A 22,159-nucleotide genomic window follows, 5' to 3' on the forward strand; every position below is an offset into this window, starting at 1 on the left:
AAAAAAAAAAAAAAAAAGACAAAATTGTTACTTTGCCCTTTTTTTTACTGCTACTTACATTAGAACAACCTATAATAAAACGTTTAAAAGCACTGATGTGTGAAAAGGGGTTTATTTTTATTTATTAAATAAAAATGCAAAAGAATATGCCACCAAAATGAAAGGGATTTAAAAAATTAGCTTTACATGATTTCTCACAACTAATCAGATTTAAACCGCTCTTGGAAGTACCAACCTGATTGGTGACACATCAAGCACAGAAAGTTAACGGCACATCCTCCAAGATGCATCCCGCCAAATTACGTCATAAGGCATTATCTAAACTGACTACAGTTACAGGAAACTCCCAAGGAAGGTAAAAGGGATGAACTTTCTGATTTCAGCAAAACGGCAGCATTTCCTAGATAGCATTAGCAGTTCACTTGTTGCATGGAATGGCTCAAACTATTTTTAAACAGGTGTCACAAACATACTTTCTGCGTTTGCACAATGTACAAACAATGGAAGCTGATAAAATAATCATGATTTGGACACATTCCCCTCTATAAATATGCAAAGCATACAACATGTTAAGTCTGTGTAGAAAGTGAACGCTCACAGCACATTAGCAGCTGGCGTGCTTATCAATGCGATATTCAAGGACTAAAAGAACGTTGCTGTGTAATTGTTGCACCTGTCGTCATGTGCGGCAGGTGAGGACAATGGGAGATATAAATTACACACACTTCACCAAACAGAAAAAAGTTAACTAAATTAGGCGGGATGTAGTTTATATAAAGAATAAAATAAAAATCAGAAAGTTGCAAAATAGATTTTATGTATAAAAATAAAAGTAGCAGACTTATGACAAATTGCATTGCTGGTTTTAAACAACGATATCCCCCCCTCTAAAGACCCCACGAAGGTTGACCTATTCCTTGTCTGCGTTGAAGGCTGCACTCCCACCATATCGTCCTAGTGATGGGCAACTATGGAGTTAAAGCAACACTAAACTTAGGAGTTAAATCCTAAAAATGCATTCAAGTACCTTATTTAACAACAAAAATGTAACCTAGCTGCAGATGCTCAAAATTATCTCTGAATTGGTGCCGACTAGGGCTGCAACTAATCATTAGTTTCGTAACCGATTAGTTGGCTGATAATTTTTTCAATTAATCGGATTAAAAAAATACCATTCTTAAATTTAAAATAAAAATACACACATGGAGTGTTACAAAGTTTACTTCAGAATAAAACTGCAGGCACATTTTTTGCACTCGCAATGCACAGCATTGCGGTACCGTGCGTTCCAGTGCGGACAATCACACTGTGGGTGGGAGGAATGCTTGGAGTGCCAATGAAATGAAAGGCACTGCAATACACCTCCTGCAGCAGGATTTTGCAGACCAAAACCAAAAATAACTTTTTTCCCACCTTTTTAATGTTTTTTTTAAATAATTGTATTGGAAGCACATGGAGCTTGAATAGCTTCAGCCCGGGAATGACGGCTGCCAGTGGCAAGATTCCGCAGACTGCAGCTGAACGTAAATACAGCAGGTAGTGGGCGGGTGCAAGAGCACCAACCAACTAATCTATAATGAGAATAGTTGACAAATATTCTTATTATTTGATTAATTGGTTGGAACCCTAGTGCTGACACTTGTCTTTCCTTCTTCTGATAGAACACATTAAGAATTACATGCAGAAGGAAAATGGTATGTCCTGGCATTATAGAGCACCCTAGGGACGGACAAAAGGGTGGCTACTTTTGTTCCCCATGGTCCCTGTGTGTGTGTTGTAAAGTTGTCACCGCTCCAAGCTCGCTCCCGTGATGGACTACAATCCCAATGCAAATCAGTAAAATAAACCTGAGGCTCTAGGGTGAAGCAGTTCCAGCTAGAATTCAGAGATGATTTAAGGATCTGCAGCTGAGTGATACACACAAGGTTGTTATTAGTTCAGGTACTTGAATGTATTTTTAGGATTTAACTCCCGGGTTTAGTGTCACTTTTCAAGGGGCAGGCCAGTTTTTACACTCAGGGCTTGTTCACACCAAGCGCTTTCCAGGAGCAGAGCCGTTACAAACCGGATCAAAACTGCGCCCAATGTATTCCAATGGTATTTTGGGCTCTAGTTCACACCGCAGCGTTCAGTTCCCGAGCACGTAAAAAAAACTGCAGCATGTCCTATTTTACCTGCTCTGGAACGCATCAAATACACATGCATAGCCCTGAAACGCACTGAAAGCCCATTTTAAACTAAAAAAAAAAAAACGGCCTGGAACGCATCACAAAAAAGCAGTATAACACACTGCACCGCATGTGCAGAAACTCATGCAGATCTGGTCTGCATTTGGTGTGAACAAGCCCTAAGAGCAAGTGTCCAAGAGCGCCAATTATACCGATTTTAGGAAGCCATGGCACTTTGGTACAAGTATACATGTTAGGTTTATTGGTTTGTTATTTTTAGACCAGCAACATTGCTGAAAGAAAATAGAAGTAAATGATATTCTCTGTTGAAGATGTGCTTTTATAGCAATTCAAGTATGGCGATACAGATTATTACAGACGCCAGTTGTTGCACTTTTTAAAATGCACATGCAGACCCGTAGCTTTGGCTAAAACAATTCCTTGTAATGGCGGAAACTGGGACAAGCGAGAACTGTTTGTTGTTGCCGGGTTTTTTTTTAGTTATTTTAAAAGATTTTTGGATATCTTGGAAGAATTATGGCAATATTGTCTTCTAAAGAAGCAAGGCTTTACAGGTCTGACTAAAATACAATTATTCCCTATCCAGTGGTGCTGAAAGAAGTTATTAGGGAAAATCTTCATATCACAGTGACAGTGATGTTCAGAAGCATGGATGACAATAAAACCTCACACCTTAACCTTTCACAGGCCAACATGCTAACATCACCATTGTAACAGAAATAACAATAACCACATACAACATGGTGGTAAACAAGCACTCTATCTAGAACAGCCATATATACAAAACGCTCTTTCATTGGAAAGGCCAAAAACAACATCTGATTTCACTAGCTTCCTTCTGTTTATCAGTACAGATGCATTTTTTGAAGTGGTATGTTACAGATACACAGCACATCAGACCTGGCATGTTCTAGAAACCAGAATACACCAAAAGGCACATATTACTATCCTACATCCAGCCCAAAGCAACTTTTCGATTTCCTAACAGCTGTCACATACAGAAGCACTGCAGAAAATAAAGGCAAAGCGTACAAGTCTCCATGTGTCCGGTCTATTTAGAGAAGTAGAGATACAGATCAGATACAGATGCATTAAAAGGTTCACTTTCCCAAGTAATATGGGGAAATGGAATTATCCGATCAAATCTGGCCCGCTCCCAAACCCATCCCCCGGCTATACTTACCTTTCGCCAAACAGTCCTTACCCTCCGCCATTACAGGTGTACTATCTGTACCCCGTACCGCAGTCCAGCCCTATGCATTTTGAATTTCCCTTGCACATTGCAAGCACTCATTGGTCAGCGTGGTCGGGTGACTTGTACTCGCCCAAATGCTCCGATACCTTCCCCCATACTGGAACATGGCCGTAGGAGAACATGGAGCCAGCTTCCCATGCAATCAGGAAGCAGGACAGCGACTAATGACCCACATCCCGATTTCCTGATTGGCCGGGAAGCCAGCTCCTTGCTGAGCCAGCTTCCCGGCCAATCAGGAATCCGGGAGGCGGGTCATTAGTCGCTGCCCTGCTTTCTAAACATCGAGCCTGCTTCCCAGCCAATCAGGTAATTACTCGCCGCTCGTTTTCCTGATTGGCTGGGAAGCCGGTTTCCCGGCCAATCACAACGAAGTCTGCCAAACTACATTGAGTCGGGTTCCCTGGCAATCAGGAAGCTGGGTATCATGTAATTACCCGCGGCCCAGCCTTCTGATTGCCTGGGAAGCCTGTTCCATGCCAACGGAAGCACCGATACTCGGTATCGGCAAGTACCAAAAGCAAAATATCAGTACTCGTACTCGATACCCAAAAGCCTATATCTGTGCATCCCTAGTTTTGATTAAAACACTTTTTTTGTATTGGGACAAGTAGAGTGTCATGAGGGACAAGTAGATTCAGCCCCCACTTTAGCCCTTGGACAAGTAGTATTTTTTTTAAATTTCCACACCTTGGTTTATAGGAGGCACCACATATAAGCTTTATTCACTTTCCACTCTTATCTCCAGATGTCTCAATCTATAGCTGTAGTCCTACGAAAATACCAGGTGCTTCTGCATATGGGAGGACACAGGACACCTCCCTGTCAAAACATTACGCAGGGCTGGCTGCTCCAGTGGCCAGTAGTCAGGCACCTGTGCCATCACAAGAGTTCAGGAAGGGGTTTGGTGAGCACTGTGAAAGTCACAACTTTTAAAAAAATGTCATTGCTTCCAGAGGATTTCTGTTAACTAACAGTGGAGGGAGAGCAATACAGCCTGCCTCCTATAAAAAGGAAAACGGGCAAAGTACAGGTAAGTATTAAATCCGACTGGTGCTATAGCTTGAGAAAAGCATGCACAATGAAGTCATGAAGGAAATTCTTCAGTTATCATGAACAATCTAGTCAGGAAAAATGAACTTAAAGTATTTTTTCAGCTAACTTAACTTTGGAATTACTCCATGGTACCTGCGAACGCAGAGGTCAGCGAGAGCATTTTACTGCTTGGTAAAATATATTTGACAGTAATACAAACAATGAAGGACTACAGTGCAGGAACCTAGTATGTCCCCATTTCCCTTCAAGACATGGCCCTCCATCCAATCACCTTCCTGTTGGTGCAACATCATAGGCAGTCAAACTGGCTAATAAAAAAAAAAAAGTAGTATCAGCTGGACAAGGCTTGGAAGGGTCAATATTTGCAAACCTAGAGTTGACAATTTAGAATGTCAATATATGACTATAGGTGTATTTTATGGGGGGGTGTATTTAAAATATAATCTAAGTAGATATTACAGATCACATGACAGTACTTGCTGGTATTCTGATAAAAAGGTAGTACTTCCTTCCACAAAGCTTATGGCCAATTACAGGTCCAAAAATAAATCCCTGTAATGTGGCTCCTGGGGGTATCCCGATATGGACATGTATTTCCCACAGTCTAGAAAAACAACCCACTAAATGACATGAAGCTCCTGTGAACTAGTTTTCTCTGCAGCATAATATGTATAGACTGTCAAAATGGATCATCAAAATGTAAAAATCAAATGACATTCCCAATGTATACATATAAAAAGTTTACATAAGATAGGTCTTCAGTTGCCTTTATGAAATATGTAATATGAAATAAGAACAAAATGATCTGTATATAAGCAACAGACATTTAGAGCAAAGGAGCCAGAAACAAAAAATGTAAAAATTACTTTTCACTATCAATACTTGGAACAAGTCTGTTTAAAAGAGAACTATGGTCAAACCTTTTTTGGCCATAGTTCTCTTTAGGGTCACAAGGACATATAGTAATGTCCACGTGGCCCAAAACCCAGCATATAGCAGGCTAATGTCCGCTATATGGTGACAGCGCAAAGCCGTACTGCAGCCGGGAAGGAACCCAACAATATTGTCAGCTGGCTCTGCCTGTCCCCGTCTGTTCTTCCAGTCAGCGCTGGAGGAACAGGGAGGTGAGAATCCCTGCAGGGAGCAGTGACTGACAGTCCCCACTCTGCAGGGAGAAGATCGGGAACGGAGTTATCAGTGGTATGCGATCTCTCAGTTCTCGATCAATAGAGACAGCGTGACAGTTTCAGTGTCACACGTCGGCTCTAATTATAGGTATGAGTGTATTTCCCTCTCCCCATAATTCTCCTTAAGGCCCCTTTCACACGGGCATTCCGATCAGGTCCACTGTCTGTTTTTCAGGCAGATCTGATCTGAAGCCCCATGTTAGCCTATGGGCAGCCAGATGTAAACGGATGTCCGTCTAGTTGCATCTGATTACTCCCCCAAATCCGGGTCAGGTCTAGAAAAACAAACGGATCAGAGTTCTGTTTTGGTGGACCTGATCATACTGGATCAAGGGTAATCTGATGTAACCTGATGTCTGTTTACATCCGATTCCCCATAGACAAGCATGGGTCTAGTAATTTGTTTTTTTTCCTTCACTGCAAGATGGCGGTAAAAGCTGGACAGGTATGGATATCACAATAGTCACGTCCATTCTGATCAGCTGGGAATTCATGCTGATCAGAACTAAAGGTGCCCGTGTTAAATAAGCCTAAGGAGGTGCACCTGTCATTTAATATACAGCCCCATCTATACAAGTCCCCTCTGTCCCTTAGTTCACTGACGGTCTATACATTATAGTGATTAATGTTTTGTTTCACCTAGCAAAAAAGGTAAAATATCCATGGAAATCATATTCTCGCTTTCATTTTCTAAGCTGCATTACAATGGATAGTGCAGCCATTTTCCATACACATGGACTAGTTGGGTTGGTAGCCGCAATCTGATGGAACCAGCCTTAAGGTCTCGTTCACACCTAGGCGTATTGCATATGCGCATCTGTCGCGCGTTTTTTTACCGCGATTCGCAGTATATTATATTTTTGAGCGTTTTGTAGAGCGTTCGTCGAGCGTAGAACGCGCTATAAAACGTTCAGGTGTGAACGAGGGCTAAAGTATATTTTCATACTATTTTCTGTGCAGTTCTTGTCCTGTGCCCAGTCTGACACTCGGTTTTGTGAACGATGACCTTTCATTTCAAAAGGGACTCCATTATGTGTAAACATTCATGAGGCCCTAGGCACAAACAGCAGCACAAATAAGTCCACACCTATTCTGATGCAACTGATTTTCAGCAACAATAAATTTACACTTCACTCTGTTGTCACTGAAAAGTATGGCATTACTAGCATTAGGTTTGGCCAACATGCAAAAACTGCAACGTGTACATAACTTAATTCAACTAGGTCAGTGGTGCACCACCTGAATTTGCTTGCTTGCTCTTTCAGACGTTATATTAAAAATGAATGTATATATTCATTTAGACACATGTAAAAGGACCAACGTCAACATTCATCTTATCAATATGCGTTTACATTTAAAAAGCCAATTCACACATTGTAACGCACATGTGTAGGTGTGAATGGGCCCTTGTATTTTCCCTTTGAAAACACACTAAACCACAGCCTCTTGAGGTAAAACTAGCCACATAGGAATGAATGGGATTTCTACTTGAAACACATTTTCAAGTGTCAGGAGACTGAATGCTTTAACAACCTATTCTGGCTCCAGCCCACACCAGAATGCAACGTACCGCAGCGTACACGTGGGACGTACTCTGTACCTGCTAAAAGCTTTCACAAACCTACAAAAAAAAAAAAATCTGTTTCTGAATGGTCAAGCACAATGGCCTGGAAGAGGTCAGCTACAAAAAGGGCAACCAGGAAAATGTAACCACTCTCTTCAAAAATTCAAGGAACATGCACTTCCACTAACACATGAAAAGGCTGCAAACAATATTTTGTAATGCAGTGGCAACCCGGCTCCCAGAATAAATCCTCTGTGATAACTTATCACCTTACCTTCACAGACATACGTAACAGTTTTCAGATTTAAAAAAAGCTGTAAATCACTTGCCCCAATGCTGGTCAAGTTTTCAGAGATAAAGTGGGGGACCCCTCTCAGACCACTTGTCGAGTTTGGAAGGAGGCGGGGGCGCACATGGAGACCCTGCTTAAGCAGAAATCACAGCGTAAACTATTTTTCTCAAAACGTGTGTTCTGCACCGAGGGTGACGCTACAGGCAAATTATTAGCTCAAATTGCCCGTGCCCAACAGGACACAGCTCATATTGGAGCAGTCATGGACCCTACTGGGGCCTCTAACCAAGACCCTGAATTGATATTGGACACGTTTAGCAACTTCTACAAAACCCTGTACACCTCCCGAGCCCAGTATATGGAGGATGAGCTAGAGTCATTCCTGGGCAGTATCACCTTACCCGCCTTAGCTGAGGCGGACCGGTCTGCCCTAGAGGTACCGATTACCGCAGAGGAATTGGAGCAGGCACTTCGCACCTTTCCTAATGGAAAGGCTCCCGGTCCTGATGGCCTCCCCATGGAATTCTATAAGACATACATGCTACTCCTACTCCCTACCTTGCTACTGACGCTTAATGAAGCCCTCTCCAGTGGTGAGCTCCCGCGTACGATGCTACCATAATAGTGCTCTCTAAGAAACACAAAAACCCTTTCCTACCAGAGTCACACCGGCCGATTTCCTTGCTAAATGTGGATATAAAGATCCTGGCGAAAGTACTAGCCAATAGACTCTCCTCCAAAATCTCCTCGATAGTGAATCCAGATCAGTCTGGCTTTATGCCTCAGAAGTCTACAGCTGTAAATGTGTGCAGGGTATTCATGAACATGCAAGCCACCATTGATAATTCAGGTAACAGGGCTCTACTGGTCCTGGATGTGGTGAAGGCTTTCGACAGTGTGGAATGGCGCTATCTTTGGGCCGTCCTATCTGCCTTTGGCTATGGCCCTCACTTATGCAAATGGGTTCGCCTTCTCTACCACCAGCCTGTCGCACGCATTCAAATTAATGATGGGTTCCCCCCCTCATCCCCCTTGAAACGGGGTACCAGACAAGGCTGCCCCTTGTCCCCGTTGTTATTCGCTCTGGCTATAGAGCCCCTGGCTGTCCTGATCCGTCAATCAGGCCATTTTTTAGTATTCAGCGCTGCGGTACTTTAACTGACATTTATTCCGTCATACAGCGCTGTACTGAAATAAAATTGCCGTCTGGAGACGGCAACCCGCAGATGCAGCAGTGCCATCCGTCCTTTTTTTTACTACTGGCGGACGGCAAGAGGTTAAAATATTGCATAACTCCCCGATCTGGCTTCCCAGGCGTCTATTTGATCAAATTAACTCCATCTTCAGGGTTCCCTGACCCACTTACTATGGTGCTGCCCAAAGCTAGAGCGATAATGGTCGCAAGTCGTACACACGCTTAAGTCTGTCTTTAATGTCCACCTGACACCCTCTCCAAGTATGTGCCCTCTGGGCGTATTAGATGACTATTCACAGTTTGACCCTCTAGTGTTTTTTTTGTTTTTTCTCCCCTTTTTCTTTTGTTTTCTTTCTCTATATATTTTTGTTTGGATACTCCTGCTCTTGTTACATGTGCCTGAAGAATTTGTACACGATTTTGTATTCCCATGTTTTGTACGTTTCAACTGGGCACATACGATTTACTATACATGTCTTGTTACTGTAAAATGACAATAAAAACTATCGGATTCAAAGGAAACAAGTTTTCAACCTAATGATTAGGCGTGTGGTCTATAGGGCTCGTTTATATCACACAGAGCATAACTTGTGTGCTGGTGTGCGAAGTGAAAGCGTGATCCACATGCTGCAATGTGGTTATAATGCACTGCAATAATGCATGAAAGCAATCAATTTCTTTAAATCTCTATATTAATTCTCTGTGGTTCAAATTGTTGCGAAATGTTACAGAGCATCGGATCACGCTACGCAGAAATAGACATTCTTTTTTTGTCCTATTTTAATTTTTTTCAGCGTACACCAACGCAGGTGTGAACTGGAGCCACAGGACAGAAGGCAAATTTTATTATGAATGTGCCGGGCAGTGTTGCCCAAAGCAGGCCTAATGGTGCCAATGTGAATGAGCCCTAAAAGGATACAGCACTGAAACAAGCGGACTCGAATTCAAAGAGTGAAGAAATGCTTTGTTATAGGGAACGTTTAGAAATGTTAATGGTGCCCAAGCAGTATCCTAAACAATCTACCTTTCGTCTTCCAATCCTTTAGACAACAGCAATGAACTGCCTGGTATGTAAGTGTACCTACAGCCTCATATCTGTATATCTGCAGTATGAGATCCAAGGCACTGCTGTCTCAGACTGCCAGCCTCAGGAGATTTGATGAAATCCCTAATTGGCAGCTCACGATTCCTCTTGTTGGAAAGAAAGCTGCAGTGTAATGATCTCCCAGTTTCTGCTTCATGCAGTCTGTTCATTTGCACCTCTAATGCTACTTGTTGAATATTTGAATATCACTCCCCCACCAGCAATCAGATATCAGATATCCAATCTTTGGTGGGTAGTTATTTGATGATTTAAAAAGCCATTTGTAAACAAACCCCCCAAACAATCAAAAAAAAACAAAAAACACTTTGCATTGACCTTGGCCTCCGGCGCTTCTGGGAAGCCCAGGTGATGGCTCTGGCAGGAGGGATGGTGAAGAGAGCTTGAAATTCTGCATGAATGTACTCTTAGGCTGCAATGCATTCTTATGAGATATCAAGCTTCCAGGAGGCAGAGACACCACCCATGTCTCACAGAAGCACTAGAGGCTGCAGTAGGTTTGTTTTTTTCCTGGGTGAACAGTTTGTTAATAAATGGCTTTTTAAAGCCATTTTCTTGGTGGGCAACAGCTGGCAAAAAGCCTTCTGCTTGCCCTGGAAGGTCTGCTTTAACCCCTTCATGACTGAGCTAGTTTTCAGGTTCTGTTCATAAATGACTGACACATTTTTTACATTTTTGCTGTGTGATTCTTCCACAGCAGTAATATACTTTCTTACTAAATGTACCCACACATATTATATATTGTTTTTTAGAGGACAGATAGGGCTATATAATTATATCACATATGTGTACCTAACCCCTCACTTAGTTTGAATAAAATAAAAAAATTAGGAAAAAAACTAGAAATGTAGCTCGCGGTATACTGAGCTTAGGGTAACGGGAGAACGCTAGTTTGTGTCCTCCCGTTACCCTAAGGAGAACTATGGGGAAAAACACTGACCCCATAGTTCTCCTTTAACTGGTCACGAACCGAATCAAACTGTGATCGGACCGCGCTCTCGACTAGAGGAAGCCACCACCAGTGTCACAGCAGGGAAGATGGCTGTGAGTCTGTTCATCACCCATGCGAAGTTCGCGATGGAAGCAAAACTATGCCGAACTTCCTGTTCGCAAACCGAAATGTTCGCGAACAGAAGCGTTCCTGAACCGGGGTACCACCGTATATTGTAGTTGTTCCCCCTGCAAGTCTTACATTCACCTATCCCTGACCCAGAGAGATGATTAGAAAGTACAGCCACTAGTCAAAATCTCTCCAGCCACGTCAGTGTATGTGCACTGTACTTCCATTCAATCTCACAGAGTTACCATGTACAAGTTTATATTCCAAAATTACTCTTCATAAGAATCAAGGAGAGTACAGAGGATATGCATGGGGCCGGATGGAAATATTTTGTGCAGTCAGCAGTATCTTAATAGGTGAATATAGGAATGGAAGGAAGACGGGGTAATTACCATAAAATTTGATTCCAAAGTTGCAGTTCTCCTTTAAAGCTGCCCATAGTCATGGGACAGACAACCCCAACACAAGCCTTTACTGTACAGACTGGCAGCCATCACATTTCTATAGTACCTGAAGGCAGCCCAAGCTGACTACGCTGCTGGGAGATCTGAATTCCGGGATGACGCATTATAAGAATACACACCAGCTGGGCAAAATGTAAATGTTTATGAAGAAGTCCACATACAATTTGGCCTAAGGGTTGCTGGATTGTGTTTGCAATATTATCCTCCATTGCTAAGGTACCTTCATGGCTTGTTCACACCATAACTGCATCAGAACTGCGTGCGTTTGTGCAGCTGCAGTGCTATGCATTTTGACGAATTCAGATGCATTTTTTTCTCTCAAAATGCAAATTAGGACATTATGTCACTTCCTTCTTCTTGTCCGTGCACTTCCTTAGACGTTAGGAGTCAAGTTGTAGCTCAGATCAGACATGCTTCCTTTGTTTGCAGGCATGGTGTTAGCAGTGGATGTAGCCACTCTCAGACGTCTTCGCAGGAGACGTCAGTATTGGGTGCACCCGCTGTTCAGGGCCAATTTTGGACTTTATACAAGGATTTGAAGGCCCTTCCAGTTAAGTTATTTTCATGCATCCGTATGTCTATTCAAAAGGTAATAATTGTTGTGTTCCGTGTGTACACCATGGATTTTGACCAAGTGCATAGTGTTTACACCCTTCTCATTCCTGTAATTTTTTTTAATTTTTTGATGCGTTCTTTGGGTTTGCATGCGTTTTTGATGCGTTCCATTTTATTTTTTTTACTGCAACTGAACCGACTGCACTGGAGTGAACAGAGCCCCAGAAATCCCATAGGAAAGCATTGCGATGCGTTTTTGATATTTCATATTGCTATTGATCTGGAGGCCAGCCTGATTCAGACCAGGCAGAAAAAAATATCCCAATAAAACTTTTATTTGAAATCATTATAAAAACTGAGGGTCTAGGTAGGTTTCTACCACATAAATCCACTTTGTGTGCACCAAATGCCTTCACAAATCCAGATACTACCTTGTAATAATACTGGTGACATCATCATTGTGCTGTACATAGACTTTGCAGAGAGCAGAGCTGTGGGAGAAACCTACCAGGCCCTGCCCACTATAGGCTGCCTGCAAAAAAAAAACTACAGAAGGGGGCGGAGACAAGACCATTCACCCTGCACAGAGAGAGGGAAGCACTGATCGGTCTTTATTACAGGAAGGTCCTGCACAGGTAAAGTTTCACACTGGATTAATGCACAGATCTGAACGATATACACAAAAGACACCAAGATTTAAGGAAGAATACAATTGCCTCTAGTATGTAGGCAATATTTCCTAATCCTAGAGTTTAGCTTTAACACGAGAGTAAGAGAGCATTGTAAAAGGAGACATACAAAAATGTTCCGTTAGACTTACCGGTAACGGTATTTCTAGGAATCTTCCAGGACAGCAACCTGAGAGATGATTGGTTCCACCTTCTACAGGAAACACAATTAGCAAAACAGTTAAAAGCCCCTCCCCTTCCCCTCGTACCTCAGTTGTGATAAAAGTAGACTACCACCCCAGTAAACGAGGGGACAACCCAACAATAAATAACATACCATACATCATTCCGGGTGGGAAGTAGGCTTGCTGTCCTGGAAGATTCCTAGAAATACCGTTACCGGTAAGTCTAACGGAACATTTCCCCAATCATCTTCCAGGACAGCAACCTGAGAGGATAAACAAGTACACAAAATACAAACATAAACTTAATGCTTCAATATGGAAGATGGCTTGCTGTATGGTCCTTCAGCTCCCTCTTCACCATTAAATGCCACCTGACAACCTTCCCTTCAATTGTGTCAAAAGGAAAACATGACTTTTCCTCATTCGTTATTGGGTCACAAAGGTGACTATCTATACGACGCAAACGTTCGATAATGGAAAGGTACTTTTTAAATACACCCAGGGCCCATAGGCCTTACCCAGCTTATTTTCCTCCTCATTCGCATTAGTTAAAATTCCACAATGGTCCAAAAAAAAAAAAATCCAGAACATTGTATTTTGGTATAACACTATGAGATTTTTTTTCTTTCACAAGTGCTGTTTCTTGTTATTACTCTGGAGTTCCACTTAGATCCACTTTAAATAATTGTAAACATACAACACCAGACGTTGGCAGTAAAAAGCTAAATTGTATTTTATTACTTAGGTATTTGTGTCAAAGAAAAACAAGCATTTAGCATGCTGCAAAGTCGTCGTCCCCCAAAAAGAAAAAGAGGAACCACTTCAGTATTTACAGGTTATACGCATGACAACTCTCGAGTGAAATTGTTCTTTTATATATACATAAACATATGATAGATAGATATATTTTACACATTTTGACATATTTTACATACATATTTAAATTTCTTTTTACATTTATAGCCGCACAGAAGACGGAACACGCCAGCTCCTGCAGTAAAGTGCTGCGTCTCTTATTTAAACTTTCTCAACAGTGCTCACAAAAACATCCTGTTCCAGCAATTAGCACATTATCACAGATCAAACAAGCAATGTAAAAAGTTACCGGCCGAGACCAGAGAAATTGAGCTCTGAGACAATATGTGAAGGAAACAACTGCACAAAGTCAAGGAAAAAAATTTTGACTCAAAAGCTTGCCGATTATATCTTAAAGTGACACTAAACCCAGGAGTGAAATCTTAAAAATGCATTCAAATACCTCAACTAGTAACAAAAATGTATCTTATTTGTGTATCACTCGGCTGTCGATCCTCAAAACATCTCCGCTCCAAGCTCGTTCCTGTGATGGACTACAATCTCACAATCTACATATTAGTAAACTAAACGTGAGATTGTAGTCCATCACAGGAGCAAACTTGGAGCGGTGGCTACGTTGCAACAACACACAGGGACCATGGGGAACAAAAGTAGCCCCCCTCCAGAAGAAAGGACAGTGTCAGCACCAATTCAGAGATGATTTGAGGATATACAGCCGAGTGATACACAAATAAGATACATTTTTGTTAGTGGTTAAATCTGAAAAATAGATTCAAGTCTCCTTTTTTATTGCCTGATAAAAAAATAAAAAAAAAAGATTTTTCTGCTGTGCATGTACACAATACTGGGATATACAAAGTCACATTCCTTTAGCGGATTTTATTCCCGCCTAAGTCCACATTCACCTCACTTACAGGCACCACTACTACTACATGACACTTCACATCATCCTCACCTTAACCACAGGAGCCGTCACTGCCAAGAATGTTTCATTCCATCCCACACCCTGGAGCTGATCTGTCCCATCACCCTGTGCTGCAGCATGTACCCTTCCTTATGTTTCCACACTGTGCTTTGAATGACTCATGTACACGCTATGAAAAGCAGAAGAGCACACGTATGATCCAGCTTTGGGGTGCTTTAAGATCCGTCTGAACTGCATTTTATCCATTAAAAGAGAACTATAAGGTAAGTGTTTTTCCCCATAGTTCTCTTAAGGGTCAGGTGAGGACATATACTAGCATCCTCCCATCACCCAAAGCCCAGTACTACAGCTCACGGTATACTGAGACTGCCGCAGCCGGTACGGATCCTGACATTACTGTGAGGTCAACCTATGAAATGCAGACCCTGTTTGGTTACTCAAACAGCCGCGGGTGCTGACCAAATACAAAAGCTGGCAGGGGAGAATACTCCATCCACCCTGTTTAGCACGCATGGGGTATGAACATGTGAAATCTACATATGTATGGCTCACATTATAATCTATACAAAAACGGCTTTACTTAACCTTTTACGTAGACCTGGCATTGACACGTCATGCCAGGTAGGGATGAGCTCAGGTTCTGACAAAGCCCAGTACCCAGAAGCAACATGGGGCCATCCGCCGAATCAGCTGCAGGTCCGGCATTCCCTGCCCCGCAGCTGCACATAAACAAAGGGGTGGGACGCATTGCTGACTTCATTGCTCTAATATCGCCATGTGGCCATATAAGGTCAGTGATGCCACTGCATCCCATCCCTTTGCTTACATGCAGCCGCGGGCACAGCTGATTGAGCGGCAAAGGAAGGGGCTTCCTTCTGTGTTTGGAGGAGGTCAGGTTCAGATTGAACTCATCCCTAATACCAAGTCACTGACTTCAATGCTTTGCATGACAGACTCACTTGTCCCCCTGCTCACTAATACTTCCCTTTTCAGTGACCCCTCTCCGTTCCTTCCTCTGTCACAGCCCATAATGCCCAGTGACAGCTAATGTCAGAGGATGGAGTGAGTGGTCACATGGGAGGAGGTCACATTGTCTTGTGACGTCTGAGGTAAAGGAAAGAGCGGTAGGGATCACTGGGAAGGTGACGGGTCGAGGTGATGGTCACAGACATTGGAACTGAATGTTGCAGGTCAGAGATGTATAATGTATTAAAGTCAATGGGTTAGCATGTCCCCAGCATGTCCATAAGAAGGTCAGCGATGGAAGTCCCCACACATCACCTCAGACACGTCTCCTCCAACCCTGGAATGTCATGTTCCTGAATGTCAATGACACAGAATAATCATTCATATACTTCTCCCAACACTGCCAGAGACACCGAGCTCCCCCATATACACCCCTCCAGGTACTGCCTGACAGAGAGCTCCCCCATATACACCCCTCCAGGTACTGCCTGACAGAGAGCTCCCCCATATACACCCCTCCAGGTACTGCCTGACAGAGAGCTCCTCCATATACACCCCTCCAGGTACTGCCTGACAGAGGGCTCCTCCATATACACCCCTCCAGGTACTGCCTGACAGAGGACTCCCCCTTATACACCACTCCAGGTACTGCCTGACAGAGGACTCCCCCTTATACACCCCTGAAGGTACTTCCTGAAAGTGATCTACCCCAGATACACCCCTCCAGGTCCTGCCAAGCAGTGAACTACCCCAGATACACTCCTCCAGATACTGTATGAAACTGGAGCTCCTCCATACAGACCCTGCCGGGCACTGCCCGTCAGCGAGCTCGCCTCATACACCCTTCATGTGCACCCAGACAGACTCCTACCCCCTCATACACCCTCCAGGTGCTCCCTGGCAGGCAACTCTCCATTATACACCCTCAATGTAAACCCTGCCAGATTACCCCCTCTAACACCCTCCATGCGCTCCCTGGCAGTCAGCACCCCTCCCTCATACACCCTCTAAGTGCTCCCTGGCAGACATCTCCCCCTTGCACACCCTCCAGGTGCTTCCTGGCAGACAGCTCTCCCTTATACACCCTCTATGTGCTCCCTGGTAGTCAGCACCCCTCCCTCACACACCCTACATGTGCTCCCTGGCAGACATCTCCCCCATCACACGCCCTACATGTGCTCCCTGGCAGACAGCCCCCCTCACAAACCCTCCTTGTGCTCCCTGGCAGACAGACCCCCTCCCTCATACACCCTCCATGTGCTCCCTGGCAGACAGCCCCCCTCCCTTATACACCCTCCAGGCGCAGTCGGAGCACAGCCCAGAGCACCCTCACCTTTGAGCGGCGGCAGGGGGGAAAGCTCCACCAGAGCCCCCTGCCCGCGGAACTGCGACGAGCCCTGCGACCTCCTCTGCCTCTGCGCCTTCCGCACCGACTTCCTCGTGAAGCCGTCCACTTTCTCGGCGGCGGAGATGGCCGACATGTCGAGAGAAGGAGAACGTGTGCGATTCCCGGCCCTTCTAGGTGCTCTCCGTCACACTTTCCCCCGCCATCTTCCCCCGGGGAAACTTTTCCGTCACAGCGCAGCCTCCATGGGCCGCGCGCTCTGCCGGGAGACCTGTGGCGGCGATTAGGCTTCTGCTTCTTCTCTCGGAGCGCCGGACACTGACTGACAGGCCGCCCGACCAATCAACGCACCGGAATCAACGTGACGGCTCCGAGCTCTCGAAGCGTTCCGGAGCTGGAAGTAATTTACAGTCCTTGGCCAACAGAGGGCAGCAGCGCGCCGCGGAGGAGAGGGGCGGGGCTTCACTGCTTACGTAACATCAATGAAAAAATTACTTGAAAAGTAGTAGGCGGGCTGTGTTGTCATGGGAACTCAGCGCTTTATCCACAGGTGGCACAGCCAATGACAGGCTTGCATTAAGACTTCCTGGGAATTCTATATAAAACTAGTAATATGGGTTGTTGGGCTGAATGTAATTTGTGATGTGAAGAATTTATAACATAGTGACATGCATTACTGCTCAATCAGTCAATATTTTAGTTACAAGTATTATTTGGTCATGGGTAGGTGGACAGAGTTTGAAATGATAGACTACGTTCACGCTACATGTCTCAACCTGTGTTTTTCTGTCACTGCTAGAACACATAGAATCAAATGTTCAAACCACAATGCTGGAGTGATGTGCGGTGCAGAAAAATGCAAATATGACGTGTGCTGGAAGGGCACTGCAGCACACCAGAGACCTTAAATGGAATGTCCACTTTGTACACTGCTAATAAAGTTCCCAAAAAACAACAACAACACAAGGCACCATAGCTTACCACCGACACCCAGCGGACTCTATCTGCCTGGTAAAACACCACATTTTACCAAGCAGCTAGTGCGAACGCAACCTAAAATGTATGTAAACCCTAAGGCCTCGTGCACACAGGTGCATGGGCAGGGCCGAATCTACCATTAGGCAGAGTAGGCATGTGCCTACATGCTCCCTCCTTAGAGGCGCGCCATGCAGGTACCTACTCTGCCTAAGTGTTGTGTCAAGATGCAACAGCAGCAATAGCAAGGAGGGTGCATTCTGCACAAAATGCACCCTTCTGCTCCAAGACCAGCAGTATCTACAGGAACTGCCGGCTTTCCGCAAACGCAGGGGAAGGACCTCTAAATTACAGACTTACATGACGCCGGCGTCCTTTCCTACATATGTGAAAGCTGGTGGGTCCCACAGCAGGTAAGGGCTCTGGCACAGCTTAACAGATGTCTATTCATGCCTACAGGTGCCCAAAATTGAAATCTCACCCCGTGCATAGGGGCAATACACATTTGGCTTTATTTCCCTCCCCAGGACGCCACAGATGCTCTATACAGTAACCCATAGACATAAATGGGTGTACAGTGAGTACTGTATATGCCAATACTTTCGTATTGGCGTATGCAAATACGAACGTATGCCATGAGCGCAGACTGTCTTTGTTCAGATGCAGACTTACATGACGCCGGCGTCCTTTCCTACATATGTGAAAGCTGGTGGGTCCCACAGCAGGTAAGGGCTCTGGCACAGCTTAACAGATGTCTATTCATGCCTACAGGTGCCCAAAATTGAAATCTCACCCCGTGCATAGGGGCAATACACATTTGGCTTTATTTCCCTCCCCAGGACGCCACAGATGCTCTATACAGTAACCCATAGACATAAATGGGTGTACAGTGAGTACTGTATATGCCAATACTTTCGTATTGGCGTATACAAATACGAACGTATGCCATGAGCGCAGACTGTCTTTGTTCAGGGCATACATTCATATGAATCTGCTAGTTTACAAATGTACCAGTGTACACCTACTATACAGCTCCTGATGTTTATAGGTTGCTTTACACAGCATCTGCGGCCCAAATATGACATGTACTGCCTCTATGGGTCTGTGTGCATGAGGCCTTACAATGGATTTTCTTTATTTGCTCCCTTTTGGTGTGTTAAATGCACCATTGGCAACATTTCATTATAACTGTTTGATAAGTCCAAAAATAGCTGTTGATCATGTCAGAAGTTCAGAGCTGTTCTGCGTCATCTGTAGACTTGCTGTGTTATCTCAAGGAACCCTCCTAATTCTTATCTTGGTCTACAGATTATGTTGTACAGATATCTAAGTTATAGAGATCTGAGAGTGGGGGGTGGTTGAGTAGTTTATCAAAAGACAATGTCATCTCAAAGTCCAAATTCCATTCGCACTGCCACGGTCTCAAAATCACAAGGTATATGTAGTGCCCAGGTGTCCACACGGATGGCGCCGTGCAAAACACTAATAGTAAATAAAAGTAAATCACCGGCACACACTTGAAGGGTTTTTAAAGTATTGATATGTTTATTCAATACCCAATGTCACATACTGTCATACGGTGCTAACGTTTCGGGATCCACAGTGATCCTTCATCAGAGCCACAGTGACACGAACTCGCTCTGATGAAGTGTCACTGTCGCTCTGATTAAGGATCCCTGTGCGACCCGAAAACGTTAGCACCGTATGACAGTATGTGACATTGGGTATTGAATAAACATATCAATACTTTAAAAACCCTTCAAGTGTGTGCCGGTGATTTACTTTTATATACAGACAATGTCATCTGACATCACTCAGGCCACAAAATGCTGTGTGTTGTCATCCCACAACAAAAAATAAGGAGCTGAGAGCATTTCTGTAAGATCAACAGGCGTTTGTCTGTACTCTGATCTGTGGCTTTACATGGAGAAAGCATGGTGAAATGAACATACACTGAGTGGCCAGATTATTATGACCACCTGACGTTTGTAGGCAAATTAGCTATAATTTCACGCTGAAGTTGCTAGAGGGCCAGACCATTATAAATAGGGGGGCAGGTTGTTTACCTCGACAGTAGAAGTGCTTTTTTCTGAAGATATGGGTAAACAACGCGATTTAACAGCCTTTGAACGTGGGATGATTGTTGGCGCTCGGAGCCATGGAGCGAGTATCAGCAAAACAGCAGAATTCGTTAAATGTTCAAGAGGGGCTCATTGTTAAAGTGTTTAAAGACTGGACTGTCAGCCGAAAATCTGGGTCTGAACGTGCGAATTGTGGCCGTCAGCAACTAGTCAATGTTAGGGCAGAACGGAGAGTGGCAAGACTGGTACAAGACAACAGAAGGGCAACAGTGCCGTGTCAGATTCCTCGCATCACCTTTCAACATCTCGTGGAGTCATCTCGTGGCCCAACGAAGTACTGATGGGGTGGTCATAATAATCTGGCCACTCAGTGTATATTGCTGAAATTTAGCAAATATATATATTTTTTTATTTTGCCCATTCACAATGTTGCACTGTGTTAGCACACACATGTTAACTCGTGTTAAGTTAGCACATTCAATTGAATGCACTCTTTTTGGCAATACAGTGCCCCACAAAGCATAGTGGTGCATTACTGTATGTTGTGGTGCACTGCAATGTACACTACAGCTGTTGGCAAAGAGCCATGGGGTGCCATTCAGAATGCCCTGCAGTGTGATGGTGTGAACGGGCTCTTACGGTTTAGATGGCAAAGCTAGAGGTCGCTTTGCATGGTGGGATAAGAAAGAGGTGGTGGAGTCGTAGCTGTTGCTGGACCTGGTGGCGTAAAAGGTGATCATAGCAGATGCAGAAGACAGAGAGGAGCAGTAGAAAACCATGGAACACTGGGAGAGATGGCAAAACAGGAGCTGACCATGAGACCAGTGAGGAAACAAAGAAGAGGATAGCATAAGATGATCAAGGACCAGGGAGAGAAAGGAGGCAGACAAGAGATGACCATGAACTGAAGGAGAAGGAAGAGTGAGTCTGATCAGGGACAGGCAAGAGGGGGCAAAGCATAAGTTTGGGTGTGCCATTACACCTACTTTGCAGTTGTAGGAATATTTTTGTGGATGAACAACTGGGCATTTACCTTACAAATAAAGTGTGGTGGCTACCCTGGGACCATATATATATATATAGATACTGTATAGGAACAGAGTCACTTTAACAAATAACATAGGTAATTGTAGGCAGATTGTGGTGCAGGTTCATTACCTGTGCTAGATACCCTTTAGGGTCTAACCTCCTCCCCACTACTGTTCACCACCCAGGTCGCTAGCAAAAATGAATAACATCCAAATTGTTGGCACTTGAACACTGCTTGGTATGCGTCCCCCCAATGCTTAGGCCTAGCCATTGGTAACTCAGGCCCCAAGTACTGCATTATGGGATGGAAGGGTGCATGTTAGCTGCCCCCCCCCCCATTACTTTAAAGTACTATGGTTTTAAAACATGTGATGGAGAGGATAGAACGGAAGGGCTGCGGAGCTGGGGGAAAGTTATATTTAGACGTGCTGTACAACTACTATAACTGGAAAATGCAGGTAACATTATAAAAATGGAGCTTGATGGCACAATATTTATCTAACTGAATATTTATTTCTGTGCCTTGAATTTTGCTTTAATGCCACAGCTTCTGTTCTTATGTCAAATCCTACTAGTCACAATACACATGACTCTGGGTATGACGAAAATGATAATGTACTGGTGGACAGGATGCATCTAAAGAGGAAGGCGGTGTTGAAGAAGATACATTGATGTAACACATAATCTGGAGGATAGCCAGCTTGTAAAGTGGGCACTGTTGCTGCTTCTGCCTCTCTCTGCCATGCATCAGGTCATGTTGAAGCTGTGGGACTGGAAAAGTTCGTATTGATGGTATGTGGAGAAGGTTTGTACATTTTCTTTTCCCACATAAATAATTTTGTTCCCTTATGATCCCCTTCACTTCAGTGACATGAGAGACGCTTTTCCAAAGCAGAATCTAAAGTTTATTTGCAAAAAGTACCGATGATCAATGTTTTTTATGACACCGGTGAAAAGTGTTTACGGCAATTATGAGATTCATGCAAATTGCAATTCAGCCTCCTCGTCTCCTCTCTGTGGGATTTTTACTGGCATACTTTTACAGAAGATAAATGTGCTGCTTTCATATTTCTCTGAATTATTCACTGATCTGTATGCACCCCTGTGGAATACTAACAAGAGACGATGGAAAACACTGAATAAACACATTAACACAGGCAGATGTTTGAAATAAACAAAAGTTTTGTGATAGTACAATTGTCTACTATAAAATTATTTTAAAGCTGAGCTGAAGGCAATCAGCTAAATGCACA

At 43.9% G+C, this 22,159-nt stretch overlaps 1 protein-coding gene across 1 annotated transcript in view; it reads right to left on the reverse strand.

Annotated features, from left to right (window-relative positions):
* Positions 1-17,208, reverse strand: part of PPP2R5A (protein phosphatase 2 regulatory subunit B'alpha) — an 82,960-nt gene extending 65,752 nt beyond the window's left edge. Inside the window, exon 1 of the mRNA XM_018567266.1 lies at positions 16,810-17,208. Coding sequence (XP_018422768.1) covers positions 16,810-16,957 — 148 coding nt within the window. The 5' untranslated portion in view covers positions 16,958-17,208. The remainder of the gene's footprint in view (positions 1-16,809) is intronic.
* Positions 17,209-22,159: the final 4,951 nt, after the last annotated feature.

The sequence above is a fragment of the Nanorana parkeri genome, unplaced genomic scaffold (assembly GCF_000935625.1).
Source record: "Nanorana parkeri isolate BGI_ZX_2015 unplaced genomic scaffold, ASM93562v1 scaffold1, whole genome shotgun sequence".
NCBI classification, from domain to species: Eukaryota; Metazoa; Chordata; class Amphibia; order Anura; family Dicroglossidae; genus Nanorana; species Nanorana parkeri.